The sequence below is a fragment of the Amphibalanus amphitrite genome, unplaced genomic scaffold (genome assembly GCF_019059575.1).
Source record: "Amphibalanus amphitrite isolate SeventyFive unplaced genomic scaffold, NRLGWU_Aamphi_draft 000035F_arrow, whole genome shotgun sequence".
In the NCBI taxonomy this organism is placed as follows: Eukaryota; Metazoa; Arthropoda; class Thecostraca; order Balanomorpha; family Balanidae; genus Amphibalanus; species Amphibalanus amphitrite.
Genome location: NW_024881531.1, coordinates 498,977 through 525,163, shown reverse-complemented (window position 1 = coordinate 525,163; position 26,187 = coordinate 498,977). Strand labels below are relative to the sequence as shown.

At 53.0% G+C, this 26,187-nt stretch overlaps 3 protein-coding genes across 3 annotated transcripts; 2 read left to right on the top strand and 1 right to left on the bottom strand.

Moving 5' to 3' along the window:
* Nucleotides 1–680: 680 nt before the first annotated feature.
* LOC122370890 lies at nucleotides 681–3,941 on the top strand. Its single transcript, XM_043346840.1, has 2 exons — nucleotides 681–2,972; nucleotides 3,003–3,941. The coding sequence occupies exons 1-2, from the start codon at nucleotides 762–764 to the stop codon at nucleotides 3,525–3,527; spliced, it is 2,736 nt and encodes a 911-aa protein (XP_043202775.1). The 5' UTR covers nucleotides 681–761; the 3' UTR covers nucleotides 3,528–3,941.
* Nucleotides 3,859–26,187, bottom strand: LOC122370860 (vacuolar protein sorting-associated protein 8 homolog). The gene is made up of 26 exons (XM_043346815.1): nucleotides 26,132–26,187; nucleotides 24,537–24,672; nucleotides 24,114–24,236; nucleotides 23,422–23,538; nucleotides 22,881–23,065; nucleotides 22,548–22,662; nucleotides 21,825–22,043; nucleotides 21,303–21,482; nucleotides 20,721–20,882; nucleotides 20,420–20,506; nucleotides 19,825–20,073; nucleotides 19,459–19,574; nucleotides 11,318–11,486; nucleotides 10,468–10,648; nucleotides 9,831–10,032; nucleotides 9,195–9,345; nucleotides 8,900–8,992; nucleotides 8,419–8,558; nucleotides 7,942–8,128; nucleotides 7,596–7,735; nucleotides 7,207–7,333; nucleotides 6,928–7,041; nucleotides 6,451–6,604; nucleotides 6,044–6,181; nucleotides 5,591–5,777; nucleotides 3,859–5,315 (listed from the first exon to the last, which is right to left on the bottom strand). Exons 2-26 carry the CDS (start codon nucleotides 24,621–24,623, stop codon nucleotides 5,066–5,068), a joined length of 3,873 nt encoding a protein of 1,290 aa, XP_043202750.1. The 5' UTR covers nucleotides 24,624–24,672; nucleotides 26,132–26,187; the 3' UTR covers nucleotides 3,859–5,065.
* Nucleotides 13,533–17,655, top strand: LOC122370900 (2-acylglycerol O-acyltransferase 2-A-like). The gene is made up of 2 exons (XM_043346852.1): nucleotides 13,533–14,846; nucleotides 16,875–17,655. Exons 1-2 carry the CDS (start codon nucleotides 14,130–14,132, stop codon nucleotides 17,175–17,177), a joined length of 1,020 nt encoding a protein of 339 aa, XP_043202787.1. The 5' UTR covers nucleotides 13,533–14,129; the 3' UTR covers nucleotides 17,178–17,655.

Here is a 26,187-nt window from a genome sequence, read left to right as displayed (position 1 = left end):
CATCGGATGTGTAGGCCATCGATTGATGAATGAAAATAATGACGGTATAATTTTGACGATTTTCATTTTGATTGGGAGATTTGATGAGGATTTTGCATTTGAATTCGCCATGGTTTAGACCACAAAAACTTATTTTTTACGTGAATTGTCAAAATATCGCAATATTCCACATCTTCACTTTGTCCCGATGGGCCGGCTGCCGAGTATTCACTGTTGCTGGCGGATGCTTGTTCGATAAGCCTCCACATTTGGAGGGGGCTCCAGCAGGCAAGTCTTACTGACGCGCCTCTCGGGCAGAGATCCGGAGGGCGGTAAGTCCTTTTGTGGTTTTGCTACCGACGTGCCGCGGATCGTTCGGAGAAATTGTCTTTCCTCGCTCTGAGATCGCTTTGTCCCTTCGTAGAGCGATGGAAAGACGTTGGTTGGAATAGTCATTTGGGTACTCTAGGCTAACGTCGGTGTAGGTGGTGATGGGCAGACTAGATTTATCATTCCATCAGTATGTGTGGTAAATTAGGAAATGGCAAGCGGAACAAATGTTGAAATTCCAAGCGCCTTTGGTCGATGGCTGCGAAATTCTGAATTCATATTCCTTCAACCAGCCTTCAACGACAAACTGTGCAATATTACCCCGGGGACTAGACGCGGTTTTTGCACGTGCTAAAGCTGCGTACATCTGAAAAGGAAAAGAACAAGGCCCAAAAAGACGTGCAAGCATTAACATTTTTTGCCTTTTATCTCTTTTATTTTATGTTGTAGTGATGACACGTAGGAGATACAGTAGCTTAATTATTGTGCTGCTATTGTCAGCAGTGATAAGAATGTGTGTCTGCCGAAATATTCTTCCTTCTACGAAGCGAACGGACAATGAGCAGTCGGAAATCCAGCATATTTCCCTTTCATCCCCAATGGTCAGCGCAAAAATTGCTCGTTTTTCCGATCCCACGGATGATCTTATGCACCAAACAATAGTCTCAAATGGAACGAGACACTTCTTGAGGAAATTCAAAACATTAGCAACAGCTGTAGTCAAGAATAGATCGGAACTATCAAGAATGCGGCGAGCACTGAAAGAAAGTCGGTTGGGCTTTTATGGCCTTACCGGATCCAAGCATGGGAACGGGCTATTGCTTTACAATCAGTTCATCAGCTTGGAAAATTTAGGGGAAGGTACAAAGGATTTTCAGGACATCGTCGATCAAAAGCTCTTCGCGTGGCCCATGAGAGATGACAAGGTCACAATACCGTACTTTTTCTCGGAAGCCAAGCCACCATTCGACAGTGCCGAGAAATGGATGGCGATGGCCTTCGAGGAGGTAAACAGCAAGACGTGCGTGGTGATCGAGCAGGCGCGCGGTGTGGTCGGCGGCGACTGCAAGACGCCCGTACCGCAGGTGACCAACGCCATCTGCATCGAGTCCGGGGACGGCTGCTACTCGCTGCTGGGGACGGGCTCCAACCCGCAGCGGATCGTTATCAACGAGACGTGCCTCAGCCCGTCCATGTCTCTGCGCCTCATCACGCTGGCCGTCGGTCTCGGCTACCAGCTGATGCACTCCAACTTCATGCTGGCCGATAAGGGTGTCCGCGCCGAGCACGGCTACTGCTTCACATCTGAGTCAGAGCTCAGCGACCGGTTCGACGTGAAGAGCGCCAGCGCCGTGGGCTTTACGATCGAGGCCGGCTCGTCCGACTACGAGGCGATCCACGTCACGCCGCGGCCCGAGGACCAGGCGCTGCTCCACAACAGGAAGAACACATTCTTCGGGCTGCGCCGCGTCGACGTAGCGCAAATCAACGATTTTAATAAGTGTGAGGAGAAGGTCTATGGGCAGAAATGTCGTAGCCAGTTGCGAGTCTGCCAGAAACGTACCGCCAAGTATCCGAATGTGATGGGTCTGACCAAGGACTGCAAGTGCCGCTGCCGTGACGGCTGGGAGGGCGTCACGTGCAGCGCCGCCTCCAAGAAGGAGGAGGTGCCCAAGGGGTTCTACGGGTGCCACAAGAAGATCCTGCTGCGGCGCGGCCACGCCGGCGGCGTCACCTACTTCCGGTTGAAGGACATCGAGCTGGATATCGTCTCCGAGCCGCCCTACCTGTGCACCATCACCATCCAGTCCAAGTGGCGGGACCTGGGCTTCTACTGCCGCGGCTACGCGCCCGTTATCCGAGTGGACGCCAGCGCGCTCTACAAACAGCTGCGCTCGCAGGGCGTGCTGCCGTTCTCGATGCGTGACGCGTGCGAGCGGTTTCGTTTGTACTTCCAGTCGGGTGTGCACAAGTACCGGCGGCGCGTGCTCTGCTCGGACGCCGTTCTCCAGAGCGGCGGCTACATGATGCTGCGCGCGCGCGGACCCAACACCACGCTCTTCTTCGTGATGAAGCCGGAGAACGAGACGGAGGCGGAGGCGCTGCTGCAGATCCAGGTGGGCATCCAGAAGCGGCTATACGTGCCGTGCGACACGCTGCTCTACTACCGTAACCCGCTGTCGTTCAACGTGCACCGCTCAGAGTTCCAGTTCCACGCCAAGTACCTGATCGAGTTCCTCATCGGCATCGTCGTGTTCATGGTGATCAGCTATGTGGCCTACGACTACTGGATGACGCGCCGGCGCGTGGAGCAGATGCGCCGCAGACGACAGGCCAAGCTGGCCGCCGAGAAAACCGAGGAGTCTTGCTCCGACTCGTCTGAGCTGGAGATGAGCTGCGGCTCGTCCAAGTCGACGCACAAATCTCAGGAGTCGATGGCCGGGAGCCGGAAGTCGCCGGGGGCATCCGCACACGTCTCCAAGACGACGATATCGCTGAGCTCGGACAACCAGAGCGGTGCGCCGAGCACCAGGGAGGCGTCGCCCGAGCCGGACGACTCTCCCTCGAGCTCCAAGCCAAGCAGCTCCATGTGGAGCAGCTCAAAGTCAAGCTCCAAGCCGAGCGCCTCTAAGGCGAGCTCTGGCGGCCCGAGCGCCTCTAAGGCAAGCTCTGGCGGCCCGGGCGCCTCTAAGGCGAGCTCTGGCGGCCCAAGCGCCTCTAAGGCGAGCTCTGGCGGCCCGAGCAGCTCCAAATCAAGCTCCGGCCCGAGCATCAAGGCGCAGCGGCGGCCGACGCTCAAAGAGATCGCCGACCAGCAGCCCAAGGCAAAGAAGAAGAAGGAGGAGAAAAGCGCCCTGCCGCCGATCCTGGCGCAGAAGGCCAAGGTGCGGCAGACGTCGGACCTGGACGGCGGCTCGCGCTCGTCACCCGACGTCGAGGAGCCAGCGGCCTTCCTCAGCCAGCTCTCGACCAAGGCGTCCACGCCGCCTCCGTCAGCAACACCGCCCCAGCAGCAGAAGAGGCAGATGAAGCGACTCTCCACCCGGAAAGGCAAGAAGGCGGGGAAGAAGAAAAAGGGCCGCGGCGGAGGAGGTGGAGGTGGGTCGTCATCGTCTTCCTCGTCGTCTGACGAGACGTTCAAGCAGGCGCTGAAGCGGTACATCAGCGAGAAGATGCATCCCTCGGAGAGTGAGGACGATGAGTCGGCGCCGGCGTGAGTCATCATCTCCAGTGAAACATGAATCAGTATGTGATTAATTCGTGCACCAATGAAGATGCTGCCAGGCTCCACTTGTGTTGTGAGTGTGAGCGCAGCGAATGTTTGACTACCATAGACATACGGAGTCGGTTGTGGTAAGTGTGACGGCCTCCAGCCCTTGCACCGCCCGGGTTTCCGGCTCCGGGTCGCGAAACCCGGAGCCGGGACGGACCCCGGTCGACCCGACCTGAGCCGAGGTCAAATGCGATGTACCGCGACGGGTCGGTCATCGTTCATCCGTCATCTGCTCTTGGATGACTTCTTACGTAACGCTGGTAAAAGCGGCTCAGTTGATATGAATAATGTGTATTTGACATTCATGCGCGTTTGATACTGCACCCCTGGAATAGCATGCATATTTCTGACAAATTGACTTCAGGCAGTTTCTCCAGGAGGGTAAATCTCCCTGGGCGACGGCAGGGAACATCGATTAGCAGCAATAGCATAACCTGTCGGTCGGAAAATCACTCGTACTGGGCTATATCACGAGCTACCTGGACAGCAGTTATATAAGAGGTCCGAACCAGGCGCTACCAGACGTTTGCACCCAGACGCAGCGGTCTCTGGTAATTCATCGTATTATTTGGATGAGATCCGTCCTACCAATAATGTACTCGCGAGCTATTCGTTTAAAATGCATACGATGCGGCTACGTTCACAAAAAGTATAAATAAGCATGGGCTAAAGGCTGGGACACAGCTTTCAAGTGTACAAATCACGTCTCACCACCCTTCCATTTTAATGCATGAATATTTTCCGCTCTCAATTCGTAGCGCATTGTGCCGCGAGTTGGGAGCGGACACATATGCCATGCATTACAACGGAAGGTGCTGAGACGTAATTTGCACGCTTGAAAGAGCTGTGTTCCAGGCTAAACGATATCGAACCTCACAAGGAACGAACTTGATCACAGCTGTTTAACATAAGATCACGGTATATCGCAAAAGTGATCACGGTATATCGCAGAAGTGATATAACAACGCAAAGTGATTAACAACGTAACAAACACAATATATCCTCATAATCACTTGGTCACATGCTGTTCATAACACGCTGGGTTGTCACCTTAAGCAAATAACCTTCATCTGATTGGCAGCCATGGTTACACCACAAGCTAATGCATACAAGCGCAACGTTGTACGATGTGAGCATTTAATGACTTGGAGAAAACAAAACAGCATAGCGTATCAAAGTACCAACAGCTAATGCAACATTGGAGCCAGCGAAAGCGAAATGCCTTTGACGCACTGAAGTTTCGGCAGCACAAGGACAAGCTGCAGTGCTCACCGCTGTTTCCCTAAGCTCGTAGGTCCCAACGCACTGAGGCAGACAAGGCTGGTAATTACTGAGACTGTTTACACTTTGGTAGCTAGCATGGTAACACGCCCTCTATCTCTAAAAGTCGCCCGCGCTCCAGCCTCGCCGAGTATGAGCTATTTCGCGTGTCTTTATAAGTAGCGACCCCTGAGGCGCGTCCCCGCCCCTCCCCGCACCAGACTACCTCCCCGCCAGTACCAGGTCGGTCAGACTAGGACCCGTGATTGCCGTGGGACCGGCCCGTACCACCGCGGGGGCGGCGGGCCCGCTCCCACCCCCGCCCGAGTCTCCTGAGCGCTGACCGCTGTCCTCTGTGGACTCTGGTCCCCGGCCGGGCTGCTGGGCGTCTCGGCCGTGGCACAGCGCACACCGCCGCTCCTGACCGGCCTCCGTGGGCGGCGCGCAGGCCGTGTGACAAAAGTGGCCACACCTGGGAACGGGCGGGATGCGGTTAGATAGGGGTAAACTGGTTCTCCGCGCGCTGCATCTTCAGCGACAGAACACAAGGTGAAAGGCAGCAACGTGTAAAAACATTACTGGTGGTTTACAGAAGGACGACTTTAGCCTTCTTTACCAAGACGCAGAGCTGAAGTAACATAAGGTGCAATACAAAGTCATTCATGTGGAAGCCGGCGATCACCCAGTTGGTTCAAAGCCACACCAATGTTCCACCACTCTTCATTCCAGCTAGAGCAGCCCCCTCACCTGAATGCCAGCATCTGACCGGCCTGCAGGTCGGGCCGCCGACTGCACACGTGGCACCGGCCCGGCGCGCCATAGCCGCGGCTCTGCACGTGCCGCTTCTGCACGTGTCCGTGCCACGTGTCGGCCTGAGTGATGCGCCGCGCGCTGTCGTATAGCACGCGCTCGTACTCGCACGTCCGGAGCAGGTCTGGGGAGGGAAGACGGCGAGGGAGGGTTAGCTGACGGTGCACGAGGCCCCACTACAGAGGCAGGGTGAAGAGAAGAGAAACATGCTTATCACAAACAATCTAACCTGTCCATATGAGCCCCCCTCCCCCCCCTGACATCGCCTCGGCAACGGCATATCACGTTCACCTCCCCCCAAACTGACCTGCCAGGAGAGGTCGAAGCTGTCCCAGCTGTCTCAGTTCTGCCCCCCCCCCCCCACACACACAAACACACACGCCTACTGACCTGCCAGAAGCGGCCTGAGCTGTCCCAGCTGTCCGCCCGAGTAGGCCGGTTCCTTGAGCAGCCGCCTCATCACCTCCGGTAGCGGAACGTGGCCGATCATCGAGCCAACAACCATCGGCACCAGGCCCTTCACCAGATCTGAGAAGCGTATTAGTGAAATGAGATCACCACTGGCACCACGACCGTCACCAGACTTGAAAACGTAATGGACGTATACTCGCGTCATAACATGTTTAGTTCACATGCGACCTTTTGAACGACTCGCGGGTCTTGTGAAAGGCCTAAAAATCAGCCAAGCACGTCTTCACATCGCGTAAGAGTCACTATCAAACCTCCTCAACCCAAAATGCCCTCTGGCTAGCATAGCACCCTCACACTACTATACGACGCCCTCCCGCCGTCCTTACCGGGATCCAGGTCCGACTGCTGGAAGGCCACGGCCCTCTCGAGCAGTGTGAACCAGCCCCTCCGACGGTGTTCGTCGGGCAGCCGGCCGGCCGAGCGCTGGCAGAGCCGGATGGCCGCGCTCAGACGGGACACCAGCCGGGCGGCGGGGACGCTCTGTGGGCAGGGACGGGGAGATAGTCAGTGGGAGGCTGAGTACTGATGGAGCCGGATGGTCGCGCTCAGCCTGGACACCAGACGGGCCGTGGGGACGCTCTGTAGAATAGAAGGGTGGAAATGGGTCAGTTGGGAGGACGAGCGCTGGTTGCTACCATCAGCAGTTCATGGCAAGCACCGGCTGGAATGGTTTGAGAAAAGCGAGCGGGATAATAATTGTTCTTAATAACGATCTCAGCGTATCGCGGAAAATAAAAATCCTACCGATGTCACATAATACGGCATGAGGTAGTTTTTCATATAGAACACAACGTCTGGCTCACCGTCCGTTCGAAGTCGCTCAGTCCGTCGATGAGTGTTTGTAGGGCGGCAGCCGTGTCCCCGCTCCGCTCCAGTAGGTGCGCCTCTCCCTCCCTGTGGCCGGCAGACCGGCAAATCTGAAAACGCGACGGTCGGACCGGCGTGAGAGGAGCTGAATGGAGACACATTATACGATTATGATGGCTGCTACAGTGGGCCGAGTCGCGGACGTTATGGACATTCTCCGAGATCGATCGTTTCTAGTCATTGACTGTTTTTGATCTCTATGACTGCCCGCTCACCTTGAGGTAGTTCTCGTCGTCGAAGGTGTCCTGTTCACTGATGAACTGCGTCACCCGGTCCGGTTCGAGCTGACACATCAGAGTGAGGTATTGTCCATAGACGGAGCCGGGGAGCACCATACTGGAACTGAACACGATACAGACGATGTCAGGTTGAGAAGCCCAGAGCACTGCCATAACACCACAGAGAAATACTTCGTCTCGCTTTAGTGACATCACTGACATCTCATCAATTCTCTCCGCACGCCTAAACCAGCAGATGACTGATACAAACCGGTACACTAGAACCATGAACCCTCCAAGCTTCAACCATTCCCAGCGACCGCACCATGATTGAGCCCAGCCCTGATCACTGTCGAGTTTGCCGACATCTCATCCTCCACAACCACCTCTGCTGTAGGATGGCCCCCAGGAAGCGGTAGCGCTGCTTGGGGGACGAGTCCAGCCTCTGTACGGCCTCCTCCAGGTGACGGGACAGGCACGAGGTGAACAGAGCCGCCGTGCGGTCCAGGTCAATGTCTAACAGGTCCTGGAACACGACAATAGACGACCTAGAGTAGTAGCCGGAAGACAATTGGTAACCTTGAGAATTGGTGCCAATCTTGAATCATTGAGGAAACGGAAATGTTGAACGATTCGATTAGCAGGTGTTTGAGTGTCGGAACTACCATAGAGTCCTACAGTCATTTGGTCACGTGTTCGTATCACCTCCTTCGGTCCCCACCATCCCCTCACCTGAAGGTAGCAGAGCGCGATGGAGGCGGCGTCCCGGGGCGGGGCCACCGGCGCGGTCCTCTCAGCGGCCGCCCGCTCGGCCACGAACCGGTGCACAGAGGAGCGGCCCGAGCCGTGGCGGAGCATACAGCCGGCGGCCCGGTCAAACTCGCCGCGGCCCTCGAACAGTAGCTCGCAGATCCGGTAACTGGCGGACGGGCGGGCAGCAGGGTGAGACTAGGTAATGGGAGGGAAAATGTGAAATAAAAGCAACGTTATAAAGTTTATCACTGTGGAACAAACATACATACAAAAAGCTTTATAATAGTCACCTGTAAGTACAGCAGGACCCTCGTTCGTACAGTCCATGTTCTCTCACAGTCTGACAGTGATAGTCGAAATGTAGCATTTATTAATTTGCGGTAGGTCAACCTCGCCATGTTGTAACCGCCCCACTCGCAATTCATCAGTCCCAAACACGACAGTGTTCCCACTCACAATTTGGCGGCCTCTGCGAGCTGCGCCAGCCTCTCGGTGTCGTAGTGCTGCAGCACACCGGTGGATATGAGCTCGGCCAGCGCCTGCTGCCGCTCCTCGTGGTGGGCCGTGTCACCCGGGACAGTTAGATGGTCTACAACCTGAGGGAAAGGAGGGATGGTAAGAGCGATACCTCTTGGTGAGACGTATCACCGGGGACGGTTAGATGAGAAAGGGCAGTTTTACCCTTTAAGTCACTCATAATGCCATAGAATAAAATGACATCATTCATGGTAAATGTTGAGCACATTATGAACTTGAACAACCACTCATTGGCGTTAGAGATTTCATTTACCACTGAGGGTTTAATTTAAAAACGTTGATCCATGTTGGTTTCGGTGAGGACATTATTGAGACCACGGAGAAACGACGCCCAGGACTGACTCAGACCAGCACTGCGCCAATTTCGCTGGCTCAGTCCCAGTCCGTCACCCCGCCGTACCTTATCAAAGAGGTCCCTGGAGACGGAGACTGTGCTGTTGGGCAGCGCCATCTGACGGGCGATAAACGTAAACAGAGAGCCCACCTGGGACGCCTGCCGGTCGGAACATACAGAAAAGGTGGGTACAGTTAGCAGGCGGGCAGGGTTGTCGGCTATGAAATAGAATACACAAAACCAGTCCTGAGTCAGAAATCAAGCTTGGGGTTCAGAATGAGACTTAAAGCAGAGATCTCAGCATCTGATGATTTTGGGTAGAGAGGCGAACATAACCTGGTTTATGGCAGCCAGGACCCACCGAGTATTCCTCCTTATCGACCATAAGAGTGAGCAGGATGTCGACTATCCGCTGCCGGTGCCGCATGCCCAGCTCCGAGCAGAAGACGTCCTCCTCGAACGACAGAGACAGCACGTTCAGGAACTCGCGCGTGTCGAACGTCAGCAGCGTCCTGAAGAGATATGAGGGAAGGTAAGTGGGGAACAGGGTGGCAACAGAACCGCTCGTGGCAACAGGGGGACTGTCCCACACTGACAATACAACAAGTTGACAGCTCCTCCCCGGCCCAGAACACATCCCACATATAAATATTAACGCCAATCTGATTCGAGGTGGAAGCTCCTAACTATGGCCTCCCGCGGTTCTGAGGCTTCCCTTCCAGACCCGAACTCAAACATACCTCCCTGACGGATCAGCAACCCTACGGTGGGACGTTTCATCCTCCTGCACTCCGTAGCTCCCTCTGACCTAAGGTACTCTGTGGGAGGTCTCAGCTCTAACCTACAACAGACCTCTGCCAATTCCCGGCTCCCTATCTCTCTCCTTCTGACCTCAATCAGGAGTTTTTAACTCTCATCCCACCCCTCCCTCTCCCGCTCCCTCACCCCACCCCTCGCTCCCTCAATCTTACACTCCCTCCCTCCCCCTCTCTCTGACCTGAGGTGCGGGTACGGCCGCTCCGTGTCCGCCGCGTTCTTTGAGTGCACGGCCGTCAGGGCGCTCAGTACCGCCAGCTTCACCTCGTGGACACGCTCAGAGGGGATCTGACCGCTCGGGTAGCCGCGGCCGGCCAGGCAGCTCGAGATGTACACCAGCAGCTTGTTGCCTAGCTGGGCCTGGCCGTCCATTAGAGGAGCGCCTGAGGGAGGGGAGAAGAGTCGATTGAGAACAGATGTTGCCGTGTGACCGTGTGGTGAAAGCTTGTTCCTGCTTGTGATTGTTACCTGCCTGACGTACGTACCAAGAAGGATACACTGAATTCAAATTGTAACGAAGCTAAAAAAAAACGGCACGCGGAGAATACGTAGGTTATGGCTGGTCATGAGAGGAATGGAGCAGGGTATATTGACTTACAGAACTGGAGGGGGCTCGGGGAGTTCATTCGCACAGGAAAGCGAAAATGCATCGGCCGGGAATCGAACCCGGGCCGCCCGCGTGGCAGGCGAGCATTCTACCACTGAACCACCGATGCTTAGGATGTGGGCGTCACAAAGCAGAATAGATCAAACTGTCTCCCCTACTACCCCAGTGTACGCTACGTCACATCAGCCCTTATGCTCTTCTTTTCCCATACCATCAGCGAGTAGTGCAGAGAGCCGGCTCAGCATCTCCAGCAGCGGCGACACGTAGTCGCCCATGCCGACCGTGTGGATTCGCACGATGACATCGTAGAGGCCACGCCGCCAACACATAGGCAGCACCTGGTTAATGTCCAGCGAGGGTATGTCGACCCGCACCAGACACTCCTCCAGGGTCTGACGGGGGGAGAGGGGTCAGTAGGGGTCAGAGGGGGTCAGCGAGAGGCGGCTAAACAAACACACGACCAGCTGGTGGGGAGGAGGCGGTCGGTCAGAAAGGGTCGAAGGGGAGTATCGGATGACTAGCCGCATTCTGAAAGCGAGCGGGAAAGAGGACCGGAGCTTGAAAGGAAGGGGCAAGGAGGGGTAGGTACGGACTAGGAAAAATTTGAGAATGACAGGGAGGAACAGGGGGAGATGAGAAGGGCGAACCCATCACAGTGTCCCGGCCGTCCCATCTGTAACCGCCCCTTGTCAACCCATCAGTAGCTTGCCATGTCGTCCCTGTCGTTCCACCTGTAACTGTCCCTAACGATGGGGCCTGCCCTGCCATCCCACCTGTGTAGCCTACCTGTCGTCCCACCAGCTGTAGCCGCCCTTGCTGTCCTATCTGTAGCATTCCGTCCCACCTGTAGCTCACTGACCCTGCCGTCCCACCTGTACCCTGCCCTGCTGTCCCACTGATCCTCTCCCCTGCTGTCCCACTAGTCCCACCCGTACCCGCCCCTGCCGTCCTTGCTGTCTCACAGACCCCATGCCCTGCTGTCCCACCAGTCCCACCCGTACCCGCCCCTGCTGTCCCTGTCGTCCCACCTACAGCCGTCCCTTCTGTCCCTGTCGTCCCACCTGAAGCCTCCCCTGCTGCTCCAGGTGGGTGACCAGCCGCTGCATGACCAGCGGCGGCGGCGCGGTCAGTCGCCCGGCGCTGATGTGAGGCAGCAGGCCGTCCAGCAGGAGGGGCACCCCGGCCGGCTCCGACTCGAGCAGCGAGGTGACGCGGCCGAACAGGACCTCACTGAGGGAGGGAGAGGGGGGATGAGACGGAGCTGTGGACAGTGAGACGGAGCTGTGGACAGTGAGACACTAGACGGAGGGCGAGTGAGACAAGGGTTGAAGACACGGCGAGCTATGGGGGGGGATATTGAGGAAGCATTACTGTGAGGAAGATGAGCAGTGAAACATCGCCGTCAGACACAGGGAGTGGGGACTTGACCTGAGCTGTTCAGAGCCTGTAGATAAGCTCTGGCAAAATCAAGGGCAAGGAGAGGTCATCAGGCGATATTCAGGTCACCAATCACACCGCATCCTCCGCTTTATCTCTATTCATCGACACAGTCGGCAATCGCCGTCCACTCATGGCATCATGGCGCGTCTTCGTATCGACCCGAATAGTCAATGCACCAGGGGATCTAATAATGCCACGCGACGGGATATACCCCGGTCACCAGGCAGTATTCTGACTGATTATTCCGAGCGTGTCACTTCCTCATACGATGATCCCCATCAGGGCAGGATGGAAACGATTACCTGGCAACGGAGCCGACACGGGAAAAACAATTTCTACGGTCAAAGCCTGTCCCTGTGGCATAGTTTTTCTCAGAATATTTCTCGGCATTGCACCACCGACGCATCCGTCGTATCCCAGCCAGCAGACAATCACAGCAATAATCACCTCACCAACATTAAGGCATAAGACGCCCTTGGCATAAGGCACATAAGGCGATAATCATTAAGGCGCCCTTGATCCTCAGTTATCCTATTCAACGACAGCAGCCGGCCTCCTGCATCTATGCGGGACGGGCACATGTACGACTGCAGCATGGCCTTTGCAGGAGACGGCCACGGGCTTTTACTAGACATACAGAGTTGGCGCTAGAGGAAGTCAGCTATATGGCGGAGCGGATGTTAGGATTTATAATGCCAGCTAACCAAGTGTGCCGGGAAGCACATTGTGCTGTTTGGGTCATTCTATACCTAGTTCAGCGAAAATTGCGTTAACACAGTACATGAGAAAAACAAAACAACGGTAAACGGTTCACAGGGCTAGATAAAACTAGCCCACGGTGGGGCGAAAAATGCAAAACCAGATAAAGCACATCATCAGAAACGAACTCGCTATTTGCCTCACAAGGCTGAGCCGTATCCACAGCCAAAGATACAAATACGGTTCAAATACCAAGATCCTTGGGGGAAGCAATATTTGCTTCCGACATCAATGAGCTCTAAATCAGTCAAATCGTACACAGGACGTTGAACTACCGAGGTTGAGGCGCGTAACAGAAAGCCCGGATGCCAAACGGAGCCGGGTATCGCTGTGAAGAGGGGTAAAACGGCAATGGGTGCGGGTGAGGGGGATGTGGTTCGGGGCAGAGCACCAAGGTGGTCGTGGGCGGGGCTGAGTCCATTCGGTCAGACCCACGCCGCCCCGTGCCGAGGACTCAGCACTAACACCGGACGCCCATCGCTCTGATTAGATACACAGTCTCGAGAGAGGTCAGAGTCCGACGCCATTCAGGCGATATCGTTTACAGAAACGCTCATCGAAACGCTAAAAGGCTGTCGGATGGCCGGAATCACAGGTTGGATAAAATGTTGCTCATCATGGAAGCAATACCTGACCCTAACGCACCAAAGAACGAAGAACAGGAGAACTAGAAATGTTCTGATCCGACGCACCGTAAATCCACGGTAAACAAACAATAAATGTTTTGACCGTAAAACACCCATTTCATTTGGTTGTCTCCCAAATATTTGTCACCAGGAGCCACCGGGTGAGTTTTGAGTCACCTCACCGCCCTTCCGTTCTGACACACCCTATCACTGCAATCGGTGACGGAGTCCCAGCGCCTGCCGGGCGGTGCTATTTCCGCTTACCCATACCCCGAACCGTCTGGTGGGTCATAGTGCACCGCACCACCCCAGACCATGTGATTGGTCCCAGACGCTCAGTGGTCAGCTGACGGCGGCACGACGGACCAATACGGGAGCCGATACTCACACTCAAGGTCACGCCATGCACTCAGCTCTGCAGTGCAGCTTTGCAGTATGCACCATGCAACCCGGCGCGGGCTAAATAACAAAAGGATATAACGTACACCAATTGAAACCTAATTATTCGCATGCAGAATCTTTCCATTCTCCTGCGTCAAGTTTCGCGGTGCACGGAAGTGAGTACGAACTTATCCAAAGCGTATAAACAATCCACTCAACCATAAACAGCCAGCTCTGGATGCCAGAGCGGCGAACGGACGGCATAACAACACGTCTCCCCTCCCTCCCTGTTCGCCCGCGCCGAGCCGACCGACGCCGCGCGCAGGTCCAGGAGAGTTCGACGAGCGAGCTAGAGAGACAGGAGAGGGCGGTGCTGGAGAGCCACAAGCTCCACCGAGCCCCAAACAGCGAGACGCGTCGCCCAGCAGCGGTATCGCGGCGGCTCACGTCGAGTAGTGGGGAGGGGCGGCCATAGCGGTCGCGGGGGCGGGGCGGACGGTCGGCCGGCCGTCACCACGCGTCAGTCCGCCCGGGAAAGTCACGGGGCGCGGCGGTACGGCCGCGGCGCGGGCGACGCCGTGCAGCGGTGAGTGAGAGGCAGTGGTGCGCCAGACCGCGACTAGTGAGTGGCGAGTGGTGAGACAACGGGAAGACACCAGCGCCCAACATGAAGGTCCTGGGCGTGCAGTTTGCGCCGTGGCGCATCCCGATGCGGCGCCGGCTGCAGACATTCGCCGTCGGTTTCTGGATCTGCACGTTCGTGTTCATGGGTCTGGGCGGTCTGTTCCTGCTGACCTACCTCTTCCTGTTCACCCGCTTCTGGTGGATATCGGCGGCCTACTGCGCCTGGTTCTGGTACGATAAGGACATCTGTAACCGCGGCGGTCGGCCCTGGCAGTGGGTGCGGCGCTGGACACTATGGCGCCACTTCCGTGACTACTTCCCCATAGACATCGTCAAAACGTGCGAGCTGTCGCCCGACAAGAACTACCTGCTCGGCTCGCACCCGCACGGCATCCTCTGCGCCGGCGCCTTTTGCAACTTTTGCACCGAGGGCAACGACTTCTCGGAGCGCTTCCCGGGCATCACGCCACATATGCTCACCCTGGAGGGCAACTACTCGCAGCCGTTCTACCGGGAGTTCTTCATGACCTCGGGCGGGGTGGCGGCCACGCGCCGCTCCATGGACTACCTGCTCTCGCTGCCCACCAAGGGCCACATGCTGATCCTCGTGGTGGGCGGCGCGCCCGAGGCGCTCATGGCGCGGCCCGGCGTCAGTCAGGTCTACATCAACCGGCGCAAGGGCTTCATCAAGATCGCTCTGAGGAACGGCGTCTCGCTGGTGCCGGTGTTCCATTTCGGCGAGACGGACATTTACAATCAGGTGAGGGTGGAGGGCGGAGGGCCGGGGCGCAGTATAGAGGCGACCAGAGAGAGCTAATCCTAGTCAAGGTCAAGGGCCTATTCACATGACGGACCTAATCAGTGGTGTTGGCCGTCGCCGGGCCGAGCCTCCTAAAAGCGTGACCTCTCAACAAAAGCTCGTGTGCACATTTTCACGCACAAGAGCCGAAACAAAAGCCAAGAAACTGCCAGGGAAGACCATTCGCTTATGAACGACTTCTCATGTCCTACAGTTTCTTTGGTTTTTCTGTTTGCACATGGACACACTGGCTGTTCATTTCCCTCTGTTCCCTATAGGCATTAGTATGTTCCAAATGAAGCTCATGGCCCGTGCCCCTCGCGCAGCCACCAGTGCATGAAATTAAATCTGGGTCATAAAAAAGAACTAAAGAGAAACCTTTTTAGACAGAGAATAGGTCAAAGAGTGGATTTTAGACCACGATAGCTTGGCATTGAAAGGAATTACATGTACTATTGGCACGGTTTCCGCTGTATGCTGCTCCAAGAATTACAAGGAGGATTGAAGGAGCTCGTGGTGTCATGAATGTACCATTTGCGCGGGTCGACACTATGAAAGGTTCGCTTTTTGTTAGGGCACCCACTATCATAAATGAATTTATGTTCGAGATAACAGATTTGGATTTGTTTCACGACTCAATGCGGGATGTTCGGGCTAAAGTAAGACGACATATACAAAACATGTGAGTCCTGGTGTGAACCGCGTGACTGTATTTATTGTGTTATGCATGTACTGTATGGACTGTGTGATAGATATGGTTGGTATATCGAGGGATTGTATGTGTAAGAGACGAAAGACTAAAGGCAATGTTTACACTGCTCCGAACGTATAACTGCTATGGACTGTTACTGGGCGTCAATTCGCCTGTTGTTCCATGACATCGAATAAATAAATAAATTATGTGCAATAACTTACTTATCCGCATAGGGCTCAGACATACAATTTATCATGGAAAATGGACGACAAATGTTAGCCTTTAGGAGAAGGAAAATGAATGTGGGAAGAAAAATGAGTCGTAAATTTAACGCTGAAACTAATCTATTTTCACCCAAATATACTCGTATAAAACCACAATACAGTAGAAGCTCATCACGATAAACGCTCTCTGAGTGCGACTAGCCCGTACAAAATAGTCATGGCTTCTCTGTTACAGCGCTGGTCAAGTTCTCTCTCTTGACGTTTCCGGACAACTTTGCAAATGAATGTAATAGAAACTGTCTTTATCTTGGTCTAAATCTACCAGTGCGGGTGCCATAACTATCTGGTTCCCGGGAGTAAATACCACTGGCAAGCCCAGTCAAGCACGTCATAGTTCAAGATACCTCAGAGTTTTGGCTCCCACAGCACGTGAAAGGAGAAGTGCTCACTACGCAGTTACTCTTCACCGTACAGTCAAAATATGTCAAATCGTCACTTAGTGACTAGAGGCGAAGGGCAACGATTTATGTGAGTGGCGTCATCTGTAATGCTATCTCATATCACTGCTCCCAACGTACGACGCGATATCCGATAACCTGACTACACCTTTTTAGGCGCAATCTATATATGGCCTTGGGCGCAATTTCAAAAATTTAAAGACCAAATTCAAAAAGTTTACATTCAAAATGCACGTGAACGTTTTGAATTTGGTCTTTAACTTTTTGAAATTGCGCCTAAAATGCTGTAGTGACCATATGACGATAGCATCCGGTCTATTGAAAGCCATCACACGGAGCTAAGTAAATTAGGTGTCCGATTATCACCAGCATCATTTCACTACTCACTTAAAAAGCGATTAAACATAATCCACAATATTGGAAGCATAATAACGTTGATAACAGCGCTATGCTTCAAAGTCTTATGAACCGAACCAGTAGTGAGTAATGAAGTCCAAAACCAGTCATGAAATCACCGCTATAGTTGTGGCATATGTATAGACGAAAACTCTGTGCTCCTTGAGTCTCGTCACAAGCTCTTTCTTCAACCACTGACCCTCACCTATTCCAACAGGTATGGAACCCGGAGGGTTCGTGGCTGCGCTGGCTGCAGGAGACCATGATGAGCTACATCGGGCTCGCCCCCGTCCTGTTCCTCGGCCGCGGCTTCCTTCAGTACAGTTTCGGCCTGCTGCCTCACCGGCGGCGGATCACTACTGTGGTCGGCCGCCCGCTCGAGGTCGAGCGGCGACCCAACCCGACCCAGGAGGAGATCGACGACCTGCACCGCCGCTACAAGGACGCACTGAAGGAGCTCTATGACGAGAACCGACACAAGTATGCGCTCGACCCCACTGTCGAGCTCGAGTTCAAGTAGAGAGGAGGGGAGGTAAGGTGGCTTCCAGTCAAGTCAAGTCAAGTCAAGGTGTGTTGTTTTCAGTGTGGGACACAGCTGGGGTGAGTGTATGAAGGAAAATACCTGAAGATGTATTGAAGATGCTTAACGTGACGTGTTCACTGTTCACTGAGATAAATGATAATGTTAACGCCATGGTGGTGGTGTGCCCAAGACATGCATGAGATGTAAAAGAAACGAGAAGGACTTCAGCAAACAATTAGGACCTAAGTTTGGTTCATTTGAAGGCGCGTGTGTTTGCAGTTAGCATTGATAAATTGCTTCGTGGTGGCCGTGCAATGCAATACGAAACTTGACCGAACGGCGTCCGGTAGTCCAAGTGTGAATGCTGCAGACAATGTCAGCAGTTCAGGGTATCTGGTCATTGTTGATAACGCTAAAATGTTAGCGCCCCTAACGGATATTTACCCGTGACATAAAAATATATGTAACGCCGATACTCTACATATATTCAGGTATTGGTTTGTTGTAAGATATACGAAAGGCGACAAAACGTTTTTACATTCTCTTCCGCTAGTCTATCTCATAACCATAGGGATTCTCTTTTACATTCTGTTTGTCAAGCGCTGATAACAAAAGAGGTATCAATAAACCATAAATAAGTTACCTGTAAAGCTTTCAAAGCGGTATCAACAAGCATAAATGCGTCAATATTTACCTTAACATTAGCTAGTTTATCATTCATTATGCGAATTCAAGCAGTACATTAATGGAAGACGCACTGTCTCATAGAGGTCATACCGCTCAGGAGCATTCAATTTCCACATTATATAATGCATGAACTCAGAAAGCTTTGCAAAGTTCCGTCGCCTCGATGCCAGTTCTCCAAAGTATCGACAACAGTCTCCGTAAAGTTATCCCACTGCGGCGACGCCGAATAACCTTTCTGTTCCGCTTGGCGTTTCTGAAAGTTCTTCCAAAAGTACGCCAACTCTGAACAAGCAATAACTAGTTTCTCCACAAGCTTCAGGAAACAGGAAGTGCTCTGTAACGGAGTTTGTGTATCGCCATCACTTACTGTAGGTTTGAAACTTCGTGCCCAATGCCCATGGGTCGTAAACCCATACGATCGTGATCAATAGAAGAGGACCCCTTCGCCTAGTTGAACAATAATTTTTAACACGCCAAAATATTTAACGATACTACATATTCACGTAGTCTGTGCATACAAAATTTAACTTATAAATACAAAGGTGCTTTACATCGCGGCAAAAATATCGCAGCGTAAACGACATAAGCACATCGAGCCGATGTTATTGAGCCGCTCTCACTCGCCAATGTCCGCCGGTGGCTGGGCTATCTCAACACGCTTCAAGTGCTCAGATAACACCGCCAATACAGCGTACTGTCCACAAGACCAAGGTCAGGTGTGGAACTGCTTTTCCGCTGTGGAAAGTAACAGGTCGAGAGCTGTTGTTCTAGTGCATGCTCAGATTGGGGACGACGGTAGCTCAATCAGGTAAAAAGGTGTTACTAGAGCGATAAGAATGGTTCACGCTCAGATTGGGGAGACAGTAAACGGTACGAGGTCAATTAGACAAAAAGGTGTTAGGTGTTGTTTTCAGGCCGCGGATGTTGTTACTAGGGCGACAGGAATAAGATCATATGCTATTGATGAGGATAGCGGACATGCCAAGTACGGCAACTTCGCGACTGTTCATTAGAGAGACGACCACATATTTCCCGTTCAATGAGTCTCCGGCTCCTACTCTACCACCGAGGCAGTGAGCGACTGTCGGAGATCGCCGGTACTCGCTTTGTTACAAACCATCACAGCACAACGGCCCTGGACGCCGCCATTCATAGCTCGTTGTGATTGGGAGTTTACGACAGCTTTGCCCCCCCCCCCTGCTCTCTCATTGGGATACTGGGTCGACGGGTAATGATTGGTGACTGGTGTCAGCTGATTGAATGTCAGGGTCAGACCTAGCAAGGTGCGAGTTCTGTGGCCCCATTACCAACGTTGTCCCGTTGCCTTACACACATGTACATTAGACTTGGGAGTACGGAAGCGACAAAGTGCCGTCAGCTGTAGCAATGCTGCATCTTGGATCGGATACGCCGACTAATACCGTGAGCTAATCGGCTGTTACGACGTCCGGTGTAAAGAAAAAATCCTCGAATTCAGCAGCCTTAGCAAATACAGCATAGGTGTTTGACTGGTTAGTCGATGCCAAGCAGCATCAACAAAGGCTATTCAGCACTATCTTGTACCCAGAGCCAACCGGTACTTTACACTCACCTTTCGCCGAGGTCCAGTAGGTACTGCACACAGGTGGGCACGGCCTGAGAGAGCGACTGCTCCGGACTGGCGGTGCGCAGACAATACTCGAGCCACTCGTCCACGAGGGAGAGCATCTGGAGGCCGATGGATACGGTTAGCGACGGGTACGACACAAAGGGGCTGGGTACTATATATGGAGGTTTTCTTTTCATGCACTGTGGTATTCAATGTCGGCAATGGTATAGTACTTGCAATAGATGGCGCAGCCTTCGCTGTTACCTTGCGCCTGGTCACACCCACTGTCACATCCGTTCACAACCCAACGCAGAATACCCAGCCCTACCCAGCACGACCTCTCTGAGGTAACCGTTCCCTCGTACCCACCCTCTCCTTGATGATGGCCTGCCGCCGACCGGAGGATCCCTGCAGTCCCATCATCGGCGCACTTCGCTCCCCGTACAGACTCCAGGCCAGTCGGAGCGCCGCGGCAAAGTCGCCGGCCCGCACGTGCGCCTCCACACGCTCCAGCCACGTGCGCAGAGTGAGCACGTGGAGGCCACGTGTGCCGAGCAGCATCAGCTGGCCGCCAGAGACCAGACACGACTCGTAGCAGGCCTTCTCACCGGCCACCGCCTGTAGAGAGGGGGAGCGGAGCCGTTAGGGGGCAGCTGAGAACAGGGCCAGTTCAAGAGATCCCATGGATAATCAGAAGTCAGTTAGGAAGAATAGCTTAGCCAGGTCATAGCTGGCTAAAAGAAACGATGGAACTCAACTTAACGTACGACAGAGTGACAGCTACAGACTGAGCTTTTCGTATAGCTCATAAATTCCGACAACTCTAAATTCTCACAGATGTCAACAGGATGAAAAAAAAAACAGGGCAAGTGCATCGTTCGGAAATGAAATATACGCCATTTGCTCGAGCTAAAAGCTGCAGCAGTGTGCAGCAAAAGCTTGGTAGAAGCAGAGAGCAGCCCACCATGGCCTTGCTGACATTCCCGCCAGTCGCCAGGCCTTTGAAATAGCTGGTGGAGTAGACCATCTTGACAAACGACAGATCCAGCGTCTGAAAACATCAAAGGGCATTAGTTCATTTGGATGAAACTAAGGAGGGAGTAATAATGTGAGTAATAATGCCAGACAATACAAACACATGATATTATGAGGTACAGGAATTGGAGCAACGACCAGCACATCGGCCTTACCCAAACGATTCCTTTCACATACAGTAGCTGGCCTCCTCTCTCACCTAGTCTCTCCCCCTCTCCGACTCTTCTCACCTCGAGCTGCTGCTGCCCCCGCACGTCCCACAGGTGCAGCTTCTCCTGCGTGTCGACCAGCGCCAGCGTCCGAGAGTTCATCCACTTGATGTTCTGGATGACGAACGGAAACTCGACCCACTGCAGCGGCACGAACTTGGTCTGCTCGGACGGACAGCACACCTGGAGAGGTCGGAGGGCAGAGGGTTACAGGTCAGATACTTCAAAAAGGGTAAGGCGAAGGTGCGGCGAGCTCATGCCATAAACATGGGGTGAACAGTGAACAATGAACGTGAATTGAAAACGATTACGAGGCAACCTATGCCGTGTTCGGTGACAGAAGAAGGCCGAAAGTGAAGCACAAAAAGTGTTGGGAATTCTCACTTAACAGCTAATCTAGTCTCACAGCACTGTGATCATGTAGCTCATCTACCGAACAATGCCACCACTTGTGGGCTGACCTGGTACTTCAAGCAGGCGATCACCTTCCACCACAAATTGGCAGAAATAGAAAAGCCCACCCATCTCACCTGGTAGAAATAAGAAATAGACGGCTGCCTCCTACCTTACTTAATAAAATTAGACGGTGGACTTCCACCTCACCTGGTAGAAGTAGACGGTGGACTTTCTGGCGAACGTCAGCACGGGGTCGACCATATTGACCCCGCTGCCGACTCGTATCACCACGAACTGCCAGTCTAAGAGCGGCACGTGGATGGGCCCGGCCTCCAGTGGGTGGGTGAACAGGACGCGCAGCTGCGGACGGGCGCTCACCACAATCACCTGAGGGTGGCAGGCGAGAGGTCAGGGGAACCAACAGAGAGTGGAAGACAAGAGGACAGTTCGCATGGTGAGGCTAGAGAACCACGGTAGATGGCGTGATCGCTTTTCATACTGCTAGGTGGAAGTGGTTGAAAGAAAAGAAAATTGCGTCAATTGATAATTACCATTTAAAAAGAACATTTAAGAATGAACACATTGCTGGCAAGAGCAGCTTGTGTAGCGATGAAAAAAATAGAAGCATAAAACGACCGAAACATTCCCGCTAGAGCATCATTCCACAAATCAGCACCAGTCACAAACCTAACCCAGGCCCACCCCCTCCCCAGTCATCATCACCCTCACCTTGGACATGGTTGCCATGGCGACAATCATCTGCGGCTGCAGGGGGTGGGTGGGGTGCTCGGCGGTCGGCAGGGGTTCCATAGTGACCACCTCTCCGCGGCTGCCCGAGAATAGACAACGGGCGGCGGCCGAGCGGCGGCCCAGCGAGCGGCGCAGGCGGAGTTCGAACACGGAGCCGCCGCTGTCCGAGAACAGCGCCACGTCCGGCACGTCCGTGAACTGGGGGAAATAGAGACGGAGACGTCAACTGGTGGAAACGGAACGGGACAGAAGGTGAACTGACGGACACAGAGCCGCCGCCGCTGTCCGAGAACAGCGCCACGTCCGTGAACTAAAGGACACGGAGACAGACTAGCGTCAACTGGTGGGAACGGAACGACGAGGGAGCGTGAGTGAACTGACGGACAAACCGACAGGAGCGTCAACGAGCGGGAACAGAAAAGAGCGTCCAAGGGCGGCGATGAAGTGGGGACAGAGCGTAAAATCCCGGGCACAGATGGAGAGGGACGTCAACTGGATGCTAATGAGCTTGTCGGCAAAACAGGAAATATGGTCATTAGAACACCCTATGGTCCATATTTGAAAGAAAAAATCAAAGATGGACGGTTAAAAAACTGCTCAAAGACGCTACCATTCACGCAGGTTTTAGGGACAGCTACGAAAGTTACACAGCACAATCGCATTTCTAAATTCTGAAACATCTCGAATAACACTGCCCATTACCCGGAGGTGTATGATGGCGGTGGAGCGCTGGTGCGCCTCGTCCACCTTCATGACCAGTTTGCCCTGGGCGACGTCGTACAGCTGGATGTGGCCGCGCGCGTACCCAGCAATCAGTCTGAGAACACGGACAGAACGGAGTGGCTGTCAGAAAATGAGTAGGTAGCTAGCTACTCTATCATGAGAACGGTCGTAAATATAATAATTCGTCAATTAATAATTGCCACACCGAGGAGGCAACGTATCGAGACAGACATAACTTCAATATGTATGTGTACCTACTCAAAGCATCACGTTCACCCAGGAATGGCCCATCTTCATTCCCCGTCCACTGACCGAGTGCTGTCCGGTGACAGGTCCAGACAGGACACTGCTCCCAGCTGCTGTCCGCTGCGACTGTCTCCCAGACAGTAGCGCATCGCCTCGTGTGTCTCGAACACCAGACAGAGGCCGTGCGAGGTACCGACGGCGATCACCGCCCCGGCCGCCAGCGCCGTCGGAGCGCCCGCCGAGACGCGGTCCTGGGGACGGGAGACGGGGTGTGAGAAGTCCCAGCGTGCCCACGGTCATGCCACAGGGGCTCTACTTACACTCCATTATCACAACCACACCCGACATGTGGGTGGCCGAAAGGGTAACCACATATGGCGAAACAAAGATCATGTGAAGAACCGGACCCGCTATCTACAGCCCTGAAACTTGTTAAATGATGAAATCATTTCAATCGTGACTGAAATTCCATATAAAAATAAGTCAATTAATCAGCGTTAGTGAAAAATTAAACAATACTCATCAAACTGTCGCTGCACTCCCCACTCAGCCACCCTCCCCACACCCCGCTCGCGGCGTTGGCTGTCGGGCGTTCCTAGCTGCTTACGGCGGCCGACTGGAGCTGAGAGGAGACGCCCAGCAGTGGTGTGTGTCGGAGGTGAGTGGGCGCGCTCTCACCGCCCAGTGAGTCGACACTGCCGCAGTCTGACACCGTATCGGCGCTCTGTGAGACAGGGGGAGGGGTCAGTTCTGTGACACAGAGGGAGGGGGCCGGTCAGCGAGTCAACACTGCCGCAGTCTGACACCGTGTCGGCACTCTGTGACACGGGGGAGGGGGAGGGGGGTTAGCTCTGTGACACAGGGGGAGGGGGCCGGTCAGTGAGTCAACACTGCCGCAGTCTGACACCGCGTCGGCGCTCTGTGGGACAGTAGGGGGTGTCAGAGTCGACACTGCCGCAGTCTGACACCGCGTCGGCGCTCTGTGACACAGAAGAGGGATGGGTCAGTCAGAGGGTCAGCAGGAAGGAACTGTGGGCGGTACAACGCTGGGTGATATGTGACCCGCTTTCATCTCTCTGCACGACATACATGTCGTCCAGAGAGATCTGGATGTGGATAACCACAACATCTGCCACAGGGTGATGTGGTGGCTGCCTTGACTGCCGGGTACCACCGCTTGTACCAGAGCAGAACTGTTTTGGATCAAATTGACTGGGGCTGAGGGGACAAAGCGTCAACAGTTTCATGCAACACAAAATTTATACAAAAGGTACTAAAGAGTTCACAACGAGTACTGACATGGTGCTGAGCAGAGCCGCTGTTTGCTGGTGAAGCAGTGTTGCCCTGGTCATCCTCGCCCAGTATGCTCTCCAGAGTCGGCAGGGCATCAACTGGTGGTAGTTGGAACTCTTCAGTGTCCAGCTGGGACAGAAAAATATACACGGCAATTAAGATCTGTCTTTTGCACACTATAGTAAGTAATTAACAGATACAAAACATCTTGAATTGGAACAAAATGTCTTGAATATGGAAAATAAGGCAAATTTATTTCCCTTTGAAGTCAAAATTCACTAACTGCTTGGAGTACTGAGAATCAGCTAAACAGTGCAACTAGGTACTAGCCATGAAAAAGCAAAAACAGATGTACCTAAATAGCTTGTTTCTAAAAATAAACCTGTTAGCATAAGTGCCGACCTGTATCATAAATCAGTAGGTACTTACAATAGCAATATCCTCATTAAGTGTTGTTTTTAGATCCAAAGTCTCCAGCTTACTAAGAAGCTCTTCATCATCTGAGAGGCTTGACATGTTGGATATCAATATCCAAATGCCTTTTCAATAAAAGATCAGGTTTCAGCTGGGAATAGGAAAATACAGGGTGTCAGTTCATAATTCATCAGTCAGTGGAAGTTAATTTGAAAATGCCAAAATCCATGAGAAGGAGTGAGAGTAATATGGAGAACTGAGAGGAAAATGGGGAGAGGGGACAGGATGGAGAATAGAGGAAGATGAAAAAAAGATAGTGAACAAATCCTAGAAGACACAGTTTAGTGGGGAAGTGAGGAAAGGGAATGGGAGGGGAGAGAAATGGGATGGAAAAAGGGAAAGACTACCTACTGGTATACCCAAGTTAAACTACAATTATTGAAACATAAGCCATGCCCATTTGTTCTGGCCTCAGCATCCCAATAATCAGTGACCAATTTTTTCATGAATTTTTCATTTCATTTCATCTCTTTTTTTTTTTACCAAACATGCCAACCACTAGGTACCACTCCCCTTCTAGCTGTTCCAGAATGAATGGCCTCAGCCGCTGTATTTTGCTGTGATACAACCACATAGCAATCACTGCATTAAGCATTTTGCTGCACATCAGCTAGGTAGGCACTGCCCTCCAGCAAAAGAGTGGTTGGTTAGCCTATGTGCTTTTGGTGTAATAACTTTGAATGACAGAGACACTCCTGACTCCTGCAAAATGACTCAATAGAAATGAGAAGAGGGTTCTTGCACACACTTCTGACTTCGGCAATGGTTTTCAACAGCCATTAGACGTATTCATCAATGCAGATCACTTATTGTGATGTTGGCAACCAACCACTAAATACCTGGAGGGCCGTACCTACTAGAGCTGCTTCACGGCACAATGCTGCAGCTTGATACGCGTATTGGTGCCAGCGTATTTGGGTTTTCAATCCATGGGAATATAAAAAACTCAGATGTTCACAATGTTGCAGTATCAAGCAGAATTTTTCTCAAACACTACACCACTACAGCAGCGCAGCATAGCACACCGCAGCATGATACCATGAAACAGGGCCTACCTACAGCCTAGGTCTACAGGAAGCAGATCAACAGTTTGCCCATTGACCTGGTGGAATATGAAAATAGGGTGCCAGAGGGCATTTTTAGTCATGGGATTATTGGGATATTCTCCCCCAATTGGTGCCTTCAACAGGCTAATTGTCACATGATTAGGTCAAGCGAATTTCAAGATCCTTAATCAAATCGTCCCAGGGGCCCTGTTTTCAGATTCCACCATTGACCTGTAGATCACAGACATATTGCAGGTGACAATGACACATTCTTAACAGATGGTTAAGGCTTGCTGAAGCTAAGAAATAAGAAACCCATTTCCATCAACATGAGCAAGGCAACATGAATAGGAGCGAGAAGACGATTCAGATTAGATTACAGCTTAGCTTGGCCTTGATCCGAAGCCTAAGCCATTTATTCACCAAAAGCATGTGAAAAGGTAAAATGTCCAGCTACTGGCATAAATATAGGGTCTTCGCAGTTTCGGATTCACTACCTCTTACCTGAACCCTCGACGGATAACTTTCCGCTTTTCGCAATCCGCCCCCCAAAAGTTCAC